General features: G+C 39.5%; 2 protein-coding genes across 2 annotated transcripts; both read left to right on the top strand.

Moving 5' to 3' along the window:
* The first annotated feature begins 112 nt into the window (after positions 1–112).
* On the top strand, positions 113–7,537 carry psmd10 (proteasome 26S subunit, non-ATPase 10). The gene is made up of 6 exons (XM_083890964.1): positions 113–121; positions 1,061–1,312; positions 1,440–1,538; positions 3,180–3,326; positions 6,765–6,931; positions 7,127–7,537. Exons 2-6 carry the CDS (start codon positions 1,199–1,201, stop codon positions 7,278–7,280), a joined length of 681 nt encoding a protein of 226 aa, XP_083747090.1. The 5' UTR covers positions 113–121; positions 1,061–1,198; the 3' UTR covers positions 7,281–7,537.
* A 2,520-nt stretch (positions 7,538–10,057) lies between these two features.
* Positions 10,058–13,417, top strand: xiap (X-linked inhibitor of apoptosis; the record flags this gene model as incomplete). The annotated part of the gene is made up of 7 exons (XM_083891583.1): positions 10,058–10,297; positions 10,388–10,949; positions 11,069–11,168; positions 11,289–11,367; positions 11,942–11,981; positions 12,107–12,289; positions 12,415–13,417. 7 exons carry the CDS (start codon positions 10,058–10,060, stop codon positions 12,606–12,608), a joined length of 1,398 nt encoding a protein of 465 aa, XP_083747709.1. The 3' UTR covers positions 12,609–13,417.
* Between the last annotated feature and the right edge of the window lie 955 nt (positions 13,418–14,372).

The raw sequence follows: 14,372 nt of genomic DNA, 5'->3' as shown, positions 1-14,372 counted from the left end.
GCTGTGATGCAGGAGGCGGTCCCACGCTGCTGGAAATCGGGTTTAATAAACTGAATGTTCCCAATGTTTCAAGAAGGTCTAACTGCAGATCGCAGACAGAGGTAGACACACACCCCTTCAGGTAGAGGGACGATGAGACAAACCTATGCAGTAAGCTAGCCAACGCGCAGACGTTCCCAGTTGTCTCAAAGTATTTGCCATAGTGTTGGCAGTAAGGGCGCACTTGAAATGTTGGAGCGGCTGGCTTGACGATGCGAAATCGAGACACGACTGGCTTGACCGCAGTAATGTGATCGCCATAACGAAGACAGGAAAAACGCCGAGACAATAATCAGTAATAACGCGAATCTTTTATAGCATCAAGTTGTGTAGTTGTCTTGTTCATGACCCAGTATGTGCCGCCATTTTGTTGGTAAAATTACTTCCTCCGGTCTTCTTCTTTCTTATTAATGACGGGTTGCAGATTTTGTTTGCGTATACCGCCACCTACTGTACAAGTGGTGTGTAAAGGGACTGGATGGGATAGACTCGGTCGCATTCTTGTAAGGAAAAAATAAATAAATATTATTATAAAAATAATAATAATTAAAAGTAAATCACTGTAACTAAATTATTTCCATTAATCTTGTATTACTTCCTCCGGTCACCGACGATACCCTACAAAAGATTTGCATCTTACTCTCAGACTGTCAGGTTCTACGTCAAACATTTGCTTTCACAATTTCTAACCACCCTCATTCAAACTAAATACGCGCAATTTGTAATGCAGCAATAAATATTTTATAACAGTGAAAGAGTGTACATCTGTAGAACTCTTTCATAACATGTTGATTACCACCAGAGCTCAAAACCGCTTCCTCTGATAAAATCCCAAAACATGCGACTTCAAAAGAAATCATAAAATAATCATTTGTAGTTGTATTTTTTTATTAATCACATTAACTGTCATGTGATCTCGTGTAAGTGCATCTAAGTTTGTTCTTGTCTTTGTTGCTTTGTTCTTTGCACAAACTTGTTCTTTGTCATGTTGTCATCGTCGTTGTGGTATTTTAATTTGAAGGAAAGGAAATCGAGCCATGCGGAAGTGGAGATAATCATTTCCGGAGTCATTGCTTTACTGATTCAAATCAGAAACGATTCAAGTCCTGAATGCACTGGCAGTGTGTTCTGTCTGACAACGACAGTTTATTTATCAATAATGGAGGGTTCCGTGTCAAATGTCGAAGTGTGTAATTTTGCTTACACGGGACAGTTTGAGAAAGTAAGGGAGTGTATACTGTCAGATAAAACACTTGCCTGGAAAACGGACCAGGTAAGAATAAATGACCCAGCAAACTCAAAGCCTCGCGATATTTGCTTTTATTTCCTCATAATATTGAAACAAAGACGCATGCCAATTGAAGCCTCCCACGTGATTGTCTTGTACTGTGTTATTTCAGGACCGGAGAACCGCTCTTCACTGGGCCTGCTCTGCTGGACACACCAACATCGTGGAGTTTCTGCTTGACCTGGGAGTTGAAGTGAATCTGCAAGATGACGTAGATTAATTTATGTTAAATATTTACAATTCTTTTCTGTGTTCAAGTGTGATGCAGTGTGTTTGTACCACAAACAGGTGGAGGTAAAATCCTTAAAACTAGACAGGTGCACCTCACAACACAATCACAACAAGCCAGGTCAAAACTGGTATGTAATATAAACATGCCAATATTCACATGTATACATATTGCCCAAGTATTTACACTTACACATCCTGAAGTCCGGTTTGTAAAGCTTTGCTCTGGTCCTTGACATTATTGTCAGGTGCACCCCTTTGGGTTGGGTGCTTAGAACTACAGGAGACACACCTATGGTCTCTCTCACTCACTCACTCACTCACTCACTCACTCACTCACTCACTCACTCACTCACTCACTCACTCACTCACTCACTCACTCATCTTCTACCACTTTATCCTCCACATGAGGGTTGCGGGTGGGACTGGTACCAATCCCAGCTGACATAGGAAGTTGCCGTGTCCACAGGGTCACATAGAGACAAACAACCATTTGCTTGTACACCCACACCTGTCTACTGCATGTTTTTGGCTGTGGGTGGAAACTGGAGAACCCGGAGAAAACCCATGCACACACGGAGAGAACATGCAAGCTCAGTGCAGAAAGGCCCTTATTCTGACCGGGTCGCAAATCTGTGTCTTTTTGCTGCAAAGGCAAGAATACTTTGGTCTCAAAATTGTGAAATTGTCATGCTATGTCAGGACAAAATCAAAACCATTCAGTTCAAGGAACTTTCATTTTACCGCCTTAATAACACTTAGGGGTGAGGCATAGATCAAGGTAAAGGTATAAAATGTATTCTAGACCTTTGGGTGTTGTCAACGTGAATCACTAGGTCTCTTACAGAACAAAATGATATGTGGTGGTCTCAGTCACAAAGTGAACTTTTGGGGATGAACCCCATCCTCCGTGTCAAGCTAACAGGACACACTTCTTGTCACTCAGGTCTTGCACTGGTGAATGTAGGTAGAGGCATCATGTTAGAAAGTAGTCAAAAGAACAGAGGCTGGTCAATGAGGAGAGGATGAATGCAGACGTAATAATGCACGGTGGAGCTTGAAGAAAACAGAGGCAAGCTCCTCTTTGTGTTTTGCTTTTCCTACTCTGTTTGCAACTGTCTTATTTTACTTTTGCAATGCTGTAAGCATTTCCTGTGTGCACCGTGGGAATGTTGCCTGGGCGATATGAGATCGAAACACAGATAAAATATGTAGATGCCTCTTCAGCAGAATAAATCTCTACAAACACCTACATTTAAGCACTTCTCAACAGGTCCTCTTAAGTGCAATTAGAAAAATTGCATATATTTTGCATATATTCTGTCCGTTTTTGCTTATGCAATTTTCAGGTGCTTGTCATCCAAGCTAAATGCACAAACTGGTTGGGAAGAATGGAATAAACTGCTTAAATGTAGATGTTATGTTGAGATTTATTCTGTGAAATACAATTTAATATGGGGTCTCTATGTGCATGTATTTATATAGTTGTGAAGAAATTTTTTTGGTTCATCAATTGGATTTTTTAGGGTCATGGGTTAGAATTAGGATTATTAAGAGTACCTTCAAGTTTATTCAATTACATTTGTATTGACAAATTAACTGAACGTGATGTTTTTCTTTCCAGGCTTCTTGGAGCCCTCTTCACATCGCTGCATCAGCAGGCAGAGAAGACATAGTGAGATCTCTGATATCCAAAGGAGCTCAGCTGAATTCGGTTAATCAGAATGGATGCACCCCCCTGCACTATGCTGCCTCCAAAGACAGATATGAGGTGAGGTTACTAGCTTGCAGTAATAGTGCCTCATGAAGCTGCTTGTCTGCATGTCTCTGTAGCATCTTTCAATTAGAGTAACTATTATGATTGTTATTATATTAAGTGTTACATTTTGTGTCAGAGATCTATTGGTTTCTACATGTATTATAGTTTTATATATGTGTGTGTAATATATATACAGTTAGGTCCATAAATATTTGGACATCGACACAGTTCTCTTTATTTTGGCTCTATACACCACTACAATGGATTTGAAATGAAACGAACAAGATGTGCTTTAACTGCACACTTTCAACTTTAATTTGAGGGCATTTACATCCAAATCAAGTGAACGGTGTAGCAATTACAACACTTTCTATATGTGCCTCCCACTTTTTAGGGGACCAAAAGTAATTGGACAATTGACTGAAAAGCTATTTCATGGACAGTTGTGGGCTATTCCCTCATTATTTCATCTTCAATGACACAGGTAAAAGTTTGGGAGTTGATTCCAGGAGTGAAATTTGCATTTGGAATCTGATGCTGTTAACTTTCTATACGAGATCCAAGGAGCTGTCACTGTCAGTGAAGCAAGCCATCATTAGGCTGAAAAATCAAAACAAACACATCAGAGAAATAGCAAAAACATTAGGTGTGGCCAAATCAACTGTTTGGAACATTCTTAAAATGAAAGAACGCACCAGTAAGTTCAGCAACACCAAAGGACCTAGAAGACAACAGAAAACTACTGTGGTGGACGACAGAAGAATTCTTTCCCTGGTGAAGAAAAAGCCCTTCACAACAGTTGGCCAGATCAAAAACACTCTCCAGGAGGTAGGTGTTTGTGTTTCAAAGTCAACAATCAAAAGAAGACTTCACCAGAGTGAATACAGAGGGTTCACCACAAGATGCAAACCATTGGTGAGTCTCAAAAACAGGAAGACAAGATTAGAATTTGCCAAACAACACCTAAAAAAGCCGTTACAATTCTGGAAGAACATCCTCTGGACAGACGAGACCAAGATCAACTTGTACCACAGGAGAAGGAAAGGAACTGCTCATGGTCCACAACATACCACCTCATCAGTGAAGGATGGTGGTGGTAGTGTCATGGCGTGGGCATGTATGGCTGCCAATGGAACTGGTTCCCTTGTATCTATTGATGATGTAACTGCTGACAAAAGCAGCAGGATGAATTCTGAAGTGTTTCCAACAATATTATCTGCTCATATTCAGCCAAATGCTTCAGAACTCATTGGACGGCGCTTCACAGTGCAGATGGACAATGACCCAAAGCAAACTGAAAAAGCAACCAAAGAGTTTTTTAAGGTAAATATGGAATGTTATCAGTCAATCACCTGACCTGAATCTGATGAGAGGCCTCACGGAGCATCACCAGGGATGAAACCCAGTGACTGGTGATGTCTATGCCTTCCAGACTTCAGGCTGGAATTGACTGCAAAGGATTTGTAACCAAGTATTAAACGATGAAAGGTTGATTTATGATTGTTTAGATTGTCCAATTACTTTTGGTCCCCAAAAAAGTGGGAGTGAAAGTGTACCATTAGAGCACATCTTGTTCGTTTCATTTAAAATCTATTGTAGTGGTGCATAGAGCCAAAATAAAGAGAACTGTGCCGATGTCCAAATATTTATGGGCCTAACTGTATATATATATATACATATATATATATATATATGTATATATGTGTATACATATATGTATGTATATATATATGTATATGTATATATATATGTATATATGTGTGTGTATATATACAGTACAGACCAAAAGTTCGGACACACCTTCTCATTCAATGAGTTTCCTTTCTTTTCATGACTATTGACATTGTAGATTCCCACTGAAGGCATCAAAACTATGAAATAACACATGTGGAAATATGTAATTAACCAAAAAGTGTACAACTGAAAATACGCCTTATATTAGTTTCTTCTAGTTTCTTCAAAGTAAAATGAAAATAAAGAAAACTCTTTGAATGAGAAGGTGTGTCCAAACTTTTGGTCTGTACTGTATATATATATATGTGTGTATATATATATACACACATATAGTAGAGAATCAACTAATTGTCGCTACATCAGTGTTTAACATTGAAGTCAGTTACAGTAGTAGTTTTTCATCGCACATTTCATATTTAAGAACAGCACAGTGGCAAAATTATTTGTATTATTCTTAGTAGCTAAGAATAGTATTATAGTAGTATATAGTATTATATTATAACTATACAGAAACTACTGTTGTCATAGGAAATGCCCGCTTATTTGCCTATTGGCTTCCCCTTCCATGTATGTGAAACTAAAATATACGCTACATCATCACAGTGATACTACAGATGTGGAAGTGAGAAGGTCAGCTTTTTATTGCTAACCTCTGGGGTTTTCCCTCTTACTATTAGAGAACAACTATAATATTGATGATCTGAAGTATAAAAAAAAATCCCAAGTAGTAGAAGATTAAAAAATAAAATAAAATGATAGAATCAAGAGTATCAAAGGAATTGAGGTTACAGTGCAGTATTAGAAATGACTGAAATGCAGCGGTAAACAGAAAAGTCTTCACTCTTGATTTAAAAGAGGTGAGGGTTTCAGCAGACCTACAGTTTTATGGTCTATGTGGTGCATAGAAACTAAACGCTTTTTTCTCAGAGAGCAAGTTGAATTGATGTTTATCACGTCGTTTATTCTCATGATACTAATTGCAGAACATATTGTGACATTGCGGTGTAACTGGGTGGTGGAGAATAACGAGGAGTAGCTTTGTAGCTCAACTTGCCAGAGCAGCAGCTAACCCAGAGGTTGAGGGGTCCCCGGGGAAAACAAAACAGGGTGGCTAACCCACTAGCAATATTCTTCCACTCGTTACTAGTGGAACTCCTCTTCCTAACAGGAGTATTCCTTCGTGAACAGACAGCCTCCTGCCAATAAAAGAAAACCCTCCCCAGAACTACTTCCCACCCAATTACCCACTATGCTGCACACGTCTCTCAATAACTATTCCCAACAACACAGTGAAGTATACACATAACAGTAACCAACCTTATAATATAAAAGATCTAGTGCTGTCAGTTAAATGCGTTATTAATGGTGTTAACGCAAACCCGAGGCGTAAATTTTTATATCACGCGATTAACGATCTTTTTGGCCGAGCAAACTTTGTAGTAGTTTTTGTAATATTAAAACAATGATAATATATACAATGTGGGCTTTATGGATCTTGTTAAAGTGTGCATTTTAAAGTGGACGTTTTCCTTCATAACCAAATAAATACACGTTACCTGACTTTCCTGATTGGGAAAGGAGTGGTGGATCTAGGAGTCTCACCACTAGATGGCACAAATTCTTTCACAGTGGACGTTCAAATGGAAAATAATAAAATTATTTAAAGTAGGATACTTGTCCATGACTTGTGAGCAACACGGTTTTCTGTCTTTGTAGATTGCTTTGCTGTTACTGGAAAATGGAGCAGACCCCAATGCCACTGACAAGTTGGAGTCAACTCCCCTTCACAGAGCTTCTGCTAAGGGAAACTACCGCCTCATCCAGCTGCTCCTCAAACAAAGTGCCTCAACTAACATCCAGGACACGCAGGGCAACACACCACTGTATGTGTGAATAAGTATTTGTCTAATACCACATTGTGGCTGCTGGCCATGTTTTTGAACATGCTTGCGCTGTTATTGGTATCCAGCTATGCTGATGTGTAGTAGTGTTTTTGTCTTTAAATTTGAGATTTCACCTTTAGTCTGTCATAGCAGAAATTAATTTGAAATTAAAAATTACATTTTTTTTTTCACCAGCCACCTGGCTTGCGATGAGGAACGTGTGGAAGCAGCCAAGGTACTAGTGGAACACGGAGCCAGTATCTACATAGAGAACAAGGAGGAGAAAACCCCCCTCCAGTTAGCCAAGGGGGGTCTAGGCAACATACTTCGTCGGATTGTGGAGGGATGATACCTTTACTGACCTACTAGTCTTGGTCCAGTTGGATTCCCCGCTATTGCTAAGATACCGAATGAAAAATCTCATCCCAGTAAATCCCTCTTGGGCAGTCTGGAGTGACACTTTGAGATGTGTGACAGGTGAAAAATGAGAGAGCATCAAGGACGAATGTTGGACTGAAGAGTGTCTAGCTCTTGTGCATGGATAAGAGCCTGTGTAGACATGAGAGGTCTGATTAAAAACACTCCTGCACTAAGCAACCTGACACTGCAGCCATCCTTTTTTTTTGTGTAAAAAAATAAATACATTTGAATTGAAAAAATAAGAAAAAAAGCGCTTATTAAAAATCTATGTTCAGCCTCTTAATAAATTATGTTTTGGGTATGTTTTTTCTGCACATGTATCTACACACATTGAAGGTGCCGTCATAACTTCCGCAAATGACGATGGCCCAAAATGCTGTGAAAACTCTACTTTATAATGTTATTAAATACACATTAATCTCAACACAAATATATGCATGTTCTAACCCAGGGTTTCTCACTCCTGGTGCTGGGGAGCCACTGTCCTGAATGTTTTAGATGTTTCCCTGCTCCAACACAGCACATTCAAATAAATGGGTCGAATCTGGTGTATTTGAGCAGGAAAACATCTAAACATGCAGGAAAGTGGCTCCCCAGGACCAGGAGTGAGAAACCCTGTCCTCACCATAGATAATTGCTTGTTCTGAGTTTATTTTTTTCTGTTTTCTGTGTGATGCAGGGGGTATTAAAATCAGTCATGTAACAGCATGGGTTAAAGGTGAGTAAAAAGAAGAGGGCAAGATTTACAGTAAATTGTTCTCGGGGTTTACTCGGGGTTTACTCGGGGCACCCCCACCCCACCCCACGCCCTGTCTGTGTTACGTCAGTGGTCAGCTGAGCTGCGCATGAGCAGTTACTCATTTTTCCAACCCCGTTACTTCCACTTCCTCATAGCGAGGTCACAAAAAGTAAACTGCTCGCTTTAATCATTGGCCTAACTTGTAGGCGGTGTCCACGGCAAGGACTGGCTGACAGAAGAGACCAGATATCCACCACATAAGGTATCAAAACGTTATTGTTTTCCGTTTTGTAACTACTACACTAGAATAAATAACTTTCCGACCTATAGCTATGTGCAGCAGTTGAGCTAACGTAGCTAACTGACGTGTGTTGCTATCGTCAGATATCTTTTCAACCCCGTTTACTGAATGTCAATATGCAGCTCAGATCACTGGTCAAAGTCCAGATCAGCTGCTTTTAAACTTCGCTGTTTTCTTTGTCGACGTAGTTTACCCAGTGGCGTAGTTTTAGCTTAACACATTGAGCTAAAACTACGCCACTGGGCTAAACATGCTGTGTGTGTGTGGTTGGTTGGTAAAGTGTCAACGGTTAAACGCAAACATAAACTTTGCTCACATCGACGTTTACCTAAGTATAACTTAGCTGTTGTTAACCCTTTAATCGCGAGTGTTTTGCGATCATTCAAAGTGTATAGCCTCATCGTCAGGTACACAGGACGTCTGAAAAGTGAAAGCAGTGACTGTTGTTGTGATTTGTCTGCTGCTGTAGCCCAACTGTATCAAGGCTCTCAATACAGAGATGGTCCTCTGCTTACATTGGCTGTAATAGACAATATTATTACAATAGTGGTCAATTTCATCTGACCTGCGGTCAACAATCGGGATGAATAACCAATCGCTTTCAAATCGCAATTTGAAGCAATGCAACTAGGACATCGCAAAAGCTGCAACGTCTGTCTGTCTGTCCATCTGTCAGGGTCGCTTTGCATCAAAGTCATCACAGATCTCTTGCCTTCGATGACTTTGAACGTTCCTTTGCCTTTAAAACAGTGCGCCTTTTGATGACTTTGTGAAAGTTTAGTGATTTTCTCAGCCATAAAACAAGCATTGTGAACGCTGTTGCAAGAAGAGGATAAATGCAAGGCTATGTGCCGTGACCGATGAGTCAGTTGAAGCGGAGGTGAGGGTACTGCATCATTTGTATGTAAACACTAGAGATGGTTGTGTGTGAAAATCAATTTTTGACCAATATCCAGACCAACCTGTCTGGCACCAACATTCATGTCTTCAAATTCTCTTAAAATCGCATATCTTCCTCATCCTGATGCTTGGTTTTTACAATTTCTGTTGTTCTTGCTCTCCCATTTAACTGCTTGACATTTGTGTTAATTTTACTTCTTGAAAAAATTTATAGCAAATTTCTTCTCATAGAAATTTAATTGAAAGGAAAGATCAAAGGCAACAAATGGTATTGGGGGGGGGTTAATTGAATGTCCTTGTTCCACTGTCATCATGACAACTTTTTTCGTTCTGTCCCAAACGTTCTGTCCTGTGTTACTATTTTACATCCTCAATATTAGTACTGTTTGATTATCCGTTTAGGAAAAACTGTCTTGTATCCTTTTAGTCTTGTTTGGTTTTCTTTTATTTGTTGGAATGCAAAGGCATACACCCTCAACCCTGCCTCTCATGTGCCCAACCCTCACATGGAATATTCAATGCCACCACGTGATTATGTGTGGCAGTTTTTCTTAAAGGCACAGTAACACTCTTATCGTATAAGTAAATGCTAACTATGAAGTACTTTGTTTCCTTTTATCCTCTATTAAACTATATAAGAACATCACATAATTAGAGAAAAATGGAAAAAGTTTTGGCACAATTTACAGGCACTCATTGTTTTTGTCTTTTTGTTTTATCTACAGAAATTCCATCCGTCAAGCAGTCTCACTCAGCAGGCTCTAACATGTGCGATTTGGGACAAGACAGCAACTTGGAAACAGATTTCACTGATCATTTTTCCAGTATGAACAGTCGACTGGACTCGTTCCGTGGTTCTAGTCTGGCTCAGCAGGTGCCAGCAGAGAGACTGGCCCGGGCTGGCTTCTTCTTCACTGGCCCTGGTGATCGTGTCCGCTGTTTCAGCTGTCAGAAGACTGTGGAAGACTGGCACAGGGAAGACACACCTGTAGAGAGACATAAACAGGTGATAATACTAACAATGAAAAACAGTGTGATTATATTTCAGTTTTTATTCTGTTCTTAATCACTGAATGAATCAATTTCACTGTCACAGGTTTCCCCATCATGCACGTTTCTCAGGTGCACAATTGGCTCTCACCCAAGTTTTGATACAACACTCACAAATGGTTCCATCTACAATGAAGAAGCAGAAGACCTCCAATATCGTTTGAGAACAGGAGAGGTGGTTGATGAGTCCACCTTCCCCATGGTACCTCATATGAGGAATGAAGAGGCCAGGCTTCAGACCTTCTCTTCTTGGCCATCTAATGCACCTGTGAGACCCCGGGATCTGGCCCAAGCTGGCCTCTACTACTTGGGAGCGAGGGACAGGGTGCAGTGTTTCTGTTGTGGTGGCATGCTGGCTGGCTGGGAGACAGGGGACACTCCATGGGGAGAACATGCCAAACATTTTCCCAACTGCTTCTTCATCCTTGGGCACGATGTAGGCAACATGCCATTCATGGGGAGTACAGAGGAGGAGGAGAGCAGCAGTAGACAGCATGGAAACACTCGTGTCTCTATGGGCAGTTTTGAGGAGAGGCTTGATAGTTTTGCAGGCATCCAGCACCCTATTGACTGTGAAAGACTTGCCAGAGCCGGCTTCTACAGCACAGGTAGAGCACAGACGCCTGACCAATGGTGAACACATTGGGAATTGAGAAAGGAAAAATGAACACCTGTTTACATTTTTCTTGGTTTTTGTAGTCATAGCGCATTGTGTCTGTGCTTACAGGGACGGGAGACAGGGTGTTGTGTTTCGGCTGTGGTGGAGGTTTGAAAGGCTGGCAGCCTGAGGAAGACCCTTGGGAAGAACATGCCAAACACTATCCTGGGTAAGAAATAAACATAACATTATGTGAGACTTTTTGCCACACCAGCATTATTCTTTTGGTTCCCACTGTAAAAGCAATCCATACTGCGGCATTTACTTTTGTACTTTTTCTTTTAATCAGTTGCAGCTTCCTGTTGGCAGAAAAGGGACCAGAATTTGTCAACAGCATCCAGCTGCAAGACCCACGACGAAATGGAGCTGTAAGCTTTCAGTATTTTGCATGTACATAAATACCTAGATTGTTCAGGACTTTGCAAGTAATCTAAAGCATCATGTAAACAAACAAAAAGTACATAATATAAACATTAATCTGAACAACGGATTTGATAGCTTATAAAAATAAGTATGTATGACACCAAAAGTAGTGTGGCAACTTACACTGCTTACCTTTGTAACGGTTAAAGAATCTGTTCACTCGGATGAACTGCAGGGTTACTTGCAGTGCGTGTAAAGACATTCTCCGATTTCTCAACATTCATCTGAGTTCTCTCTGTTAGGCCTGCTTCTGTGCATGAAAACACAATCAATCAAATTCATATCTGCTATTGATTGTATTGTAGTGATGCACACAGTCCTGTGACACACATAAATTGTCATTTGTTATATTTTCCAGCTGAAAACGGTGAAGGATGTCACTGATATATATTTGTCATTTAATATTTGCAATACCTGCAGTTGTGTTGTTTCTAGTGATGTCACTCCTGGTGTTTTATTGTACTTAAATTATACTGAAAATAGCTATATCACCTTGTGTGTTCTGTGTTTTTTGTTTAGACTTCAAGTCATCAGAATGGATTTTCTGGAAATACAAATGGTACATATTTATTTTGATGACCCACTACTGATGCCCTGCACTTGAAAGACATTTACAAGTGTACTGTAAGTGTCTAACAACCTAAAATAACATGTGTCTGCGTGTACACCGTTCGTTGTGCTCAGAGGTGCTGCGGTCTTCCATCGCTCAGAAGGCCATAGAGATGGGCTTGAAGCCATTTGTGGTGGAAAAGACCATCTTGGAGAAGATCAGTCAGACAGGCTCAGACTACTCCAGCCTGGAAAAACTTGTGGAGGATACCCTTAACAACACTCCACAGAGTGATCCTGCCCAGACAGAGAGGCAAGGTACTGTACCCTCTCTGTCCAGAGCTGTATTTATCACACCAACAACTGCTGACTACATAAAATAAAGCTTGAGCAGCAGTGCTTTTAGGTAAAGTAAACATGTTTTGGTCTTTTTCTCCTTTCAGATGAGGACCCACTGGAAAAACTAATGAAGCTGCAAAGAGAAAAACAGTGTAAAATATGTATGGACAGAGATATTAGTATTGTCTTCATCCCGTGTGCACATCTGGTCACTTGTGAGCTCTGTTCAAGATCACTCGTCAAATGTCCAATCTGCTGTGGAGCAATATCGCAGAAGCTCAAGACGTATATCTCTTAAGGGAATAACATTCTTGCTAAATGTTAATGCTGCTTTCTCACTATCTTGATAATTGTGTTTATTTTAATAGAAAATGTAGATAATTTGTAATATATTTAAAGACCATATTGTCTGTGTGTATGCCAATGAAAGAACGTGTAAATGTCTCAAGAAATAATATTTTATTTTGACAATCAATGCATTGGTGATGAGGTTATAACTTTTTAATGTTTAATATATTGCATACTGACAGCTGTTGAAACACACTAAAAGATCATTAGCATTTTACTTCACACTTTTTTTTGCCAGGGGTGCCTTTCTCAAGGTTTATTTTCTAGTGTCTGTTTTTGTTGTTTTTACTTTGGACATTTAGCACAGTTGAACTGAACATAAGATAAAGTATCAAGTTTCATTTAAATTTCATACAATTACGTTTTCCTGCTCATGAATTTGTCTGGTGTTGAATGATTAATTTTCGATGATTAACATTTGTTGGTCTGTTGCAACATCCAAGTTAATTTTTTTCAATATTAACAAGTCAACTTTAGTTGTGAACCTGAGATTTAATTAGCATGGTGTAAAGTTATTTTACCATTCCATTATGCAATCGGTTGTACCATGAGAGTAAATAAATCTGAATGATTGTACTTGAAATTTGTTTTTCCACTCATTGCTATTACATTTTTTTTTTTTTTGACTGCACCCATTTGGATTTGGTGTTTAGAGGACACTTAACTCAGAATTGCTGTATAAAATATGATCATCCAGAATTTACTTTTTCCTCAGTTGACTTTTGCAAAGACCCATTGTTGACAGTTTTGAAACTTTAGGCTTGCTTGAGACTTTTCAGATTTTTATATTTTGTTTGGAAATATTTAACTGCATTTTTTCTTCCATGGGGAATGAATTAAAAGTGTGTGCGTCAGTGACAGACAAGGCAGATAAAACATCTCTTTATCTTTTTCTTTCCGCTCTTTTTTTCACTGCAAGTAGGAACTGATTTTATTAAAATGGGAATTGTTTGAGGGGTACTTTAGTGTGTTTTCAATGATTTTGTCAGTGAATGAATGTGTGGGAGATAAGTAAATGTTCTATAAATAAACTTGGGCCTTTGACACAAGATAAATCGCTGTAATTCAGCTGCACATTGGTGAATCTTAACCAAATTTCAAAATTTTAGTTAGTGTCCTGCTCTGAAGACATCAACATGTCAGCATATTATGTTGTGGAATAGTTGCTCAGCAGAGTAGCACGTTTTAAAGCAAAGTGCTGACCTACAGGTCTGACATTTTTATTTGTAATACATCATTCATGGTCACTACTTCCTCGTACGTTTTAATGAATTTCAACAATTTATACATGAAAACCTTCAATTTGTTCAAGACATTTTCTTCAAAGTTGCAAATCTTAACAGATTTGAATAAGGACAACATAAATTCCACCCACACTTTCTCTGGAAATGCATTTTACAACATTTCTTTGGGAACTGAACTACAAAGGTGCTCATGATGGTGTTGAAAATAATGGGAGGGAGAAAAATTATATCAAATAAAATTATTGAAATTGCTGGGCTTGCTCTGGTTGCTTGCTTGAAATAATTCAGGATGTTGTGATTTAATTGTTTTCGTCCTGTAATTTAGAGAGAGACAGAGTAAATGAAGAAGCTACGTGTGAATGTAGTATGCAACTTTGACCACTAGGTGTCAGGTCATCAACTGTGAATCTAATGTGAGCATTGTGGCCGCTAGGTGGTAGCTCTGCACCAGGATTTCCTCCTCCCAGGTC

This window comes from Microchirus variegatus (assembly GCF_963457635.1).
Source record: "Microchirus variegatus genome assembly, chromosome: 6".
NCBI lineage: Eukaryota > Metazoa > Chordata > Actinopteri > Pleuronectiformes > Soleidae > Microchirus > Microchirus variegatus.
Note: the sequence above shows the minus strand (reverse complement) of the source record. Positions and strands in the feature narration are given on the sequence as shown.

Excerpts from the sequence above, each read along its gene's own strand:
- psmd10 (XM_083890964.1), top strand. The coding sequence starts at position 1,199 with ATGGAGGGTTCCGTGTCAAATGTCGAAGTGTGTAATTTTGCTTACACG. Across the intron at positions 1,539-3,179 it reads AAGTGAATCTGCAAGATGAC|GCTTCTTGGAGCCCTCTTCA; the intron begins GTAGATTAATTT and ends TTTTCTTTCCAG. Across the intron at positions 3,327-6,764 it reads CCTCCAAAGACAGATATGAG|ATTGCTTTGCTGTTACTGGA; the intron begins GTGAGGTTACTA and ends CTGTCTTTGTAG.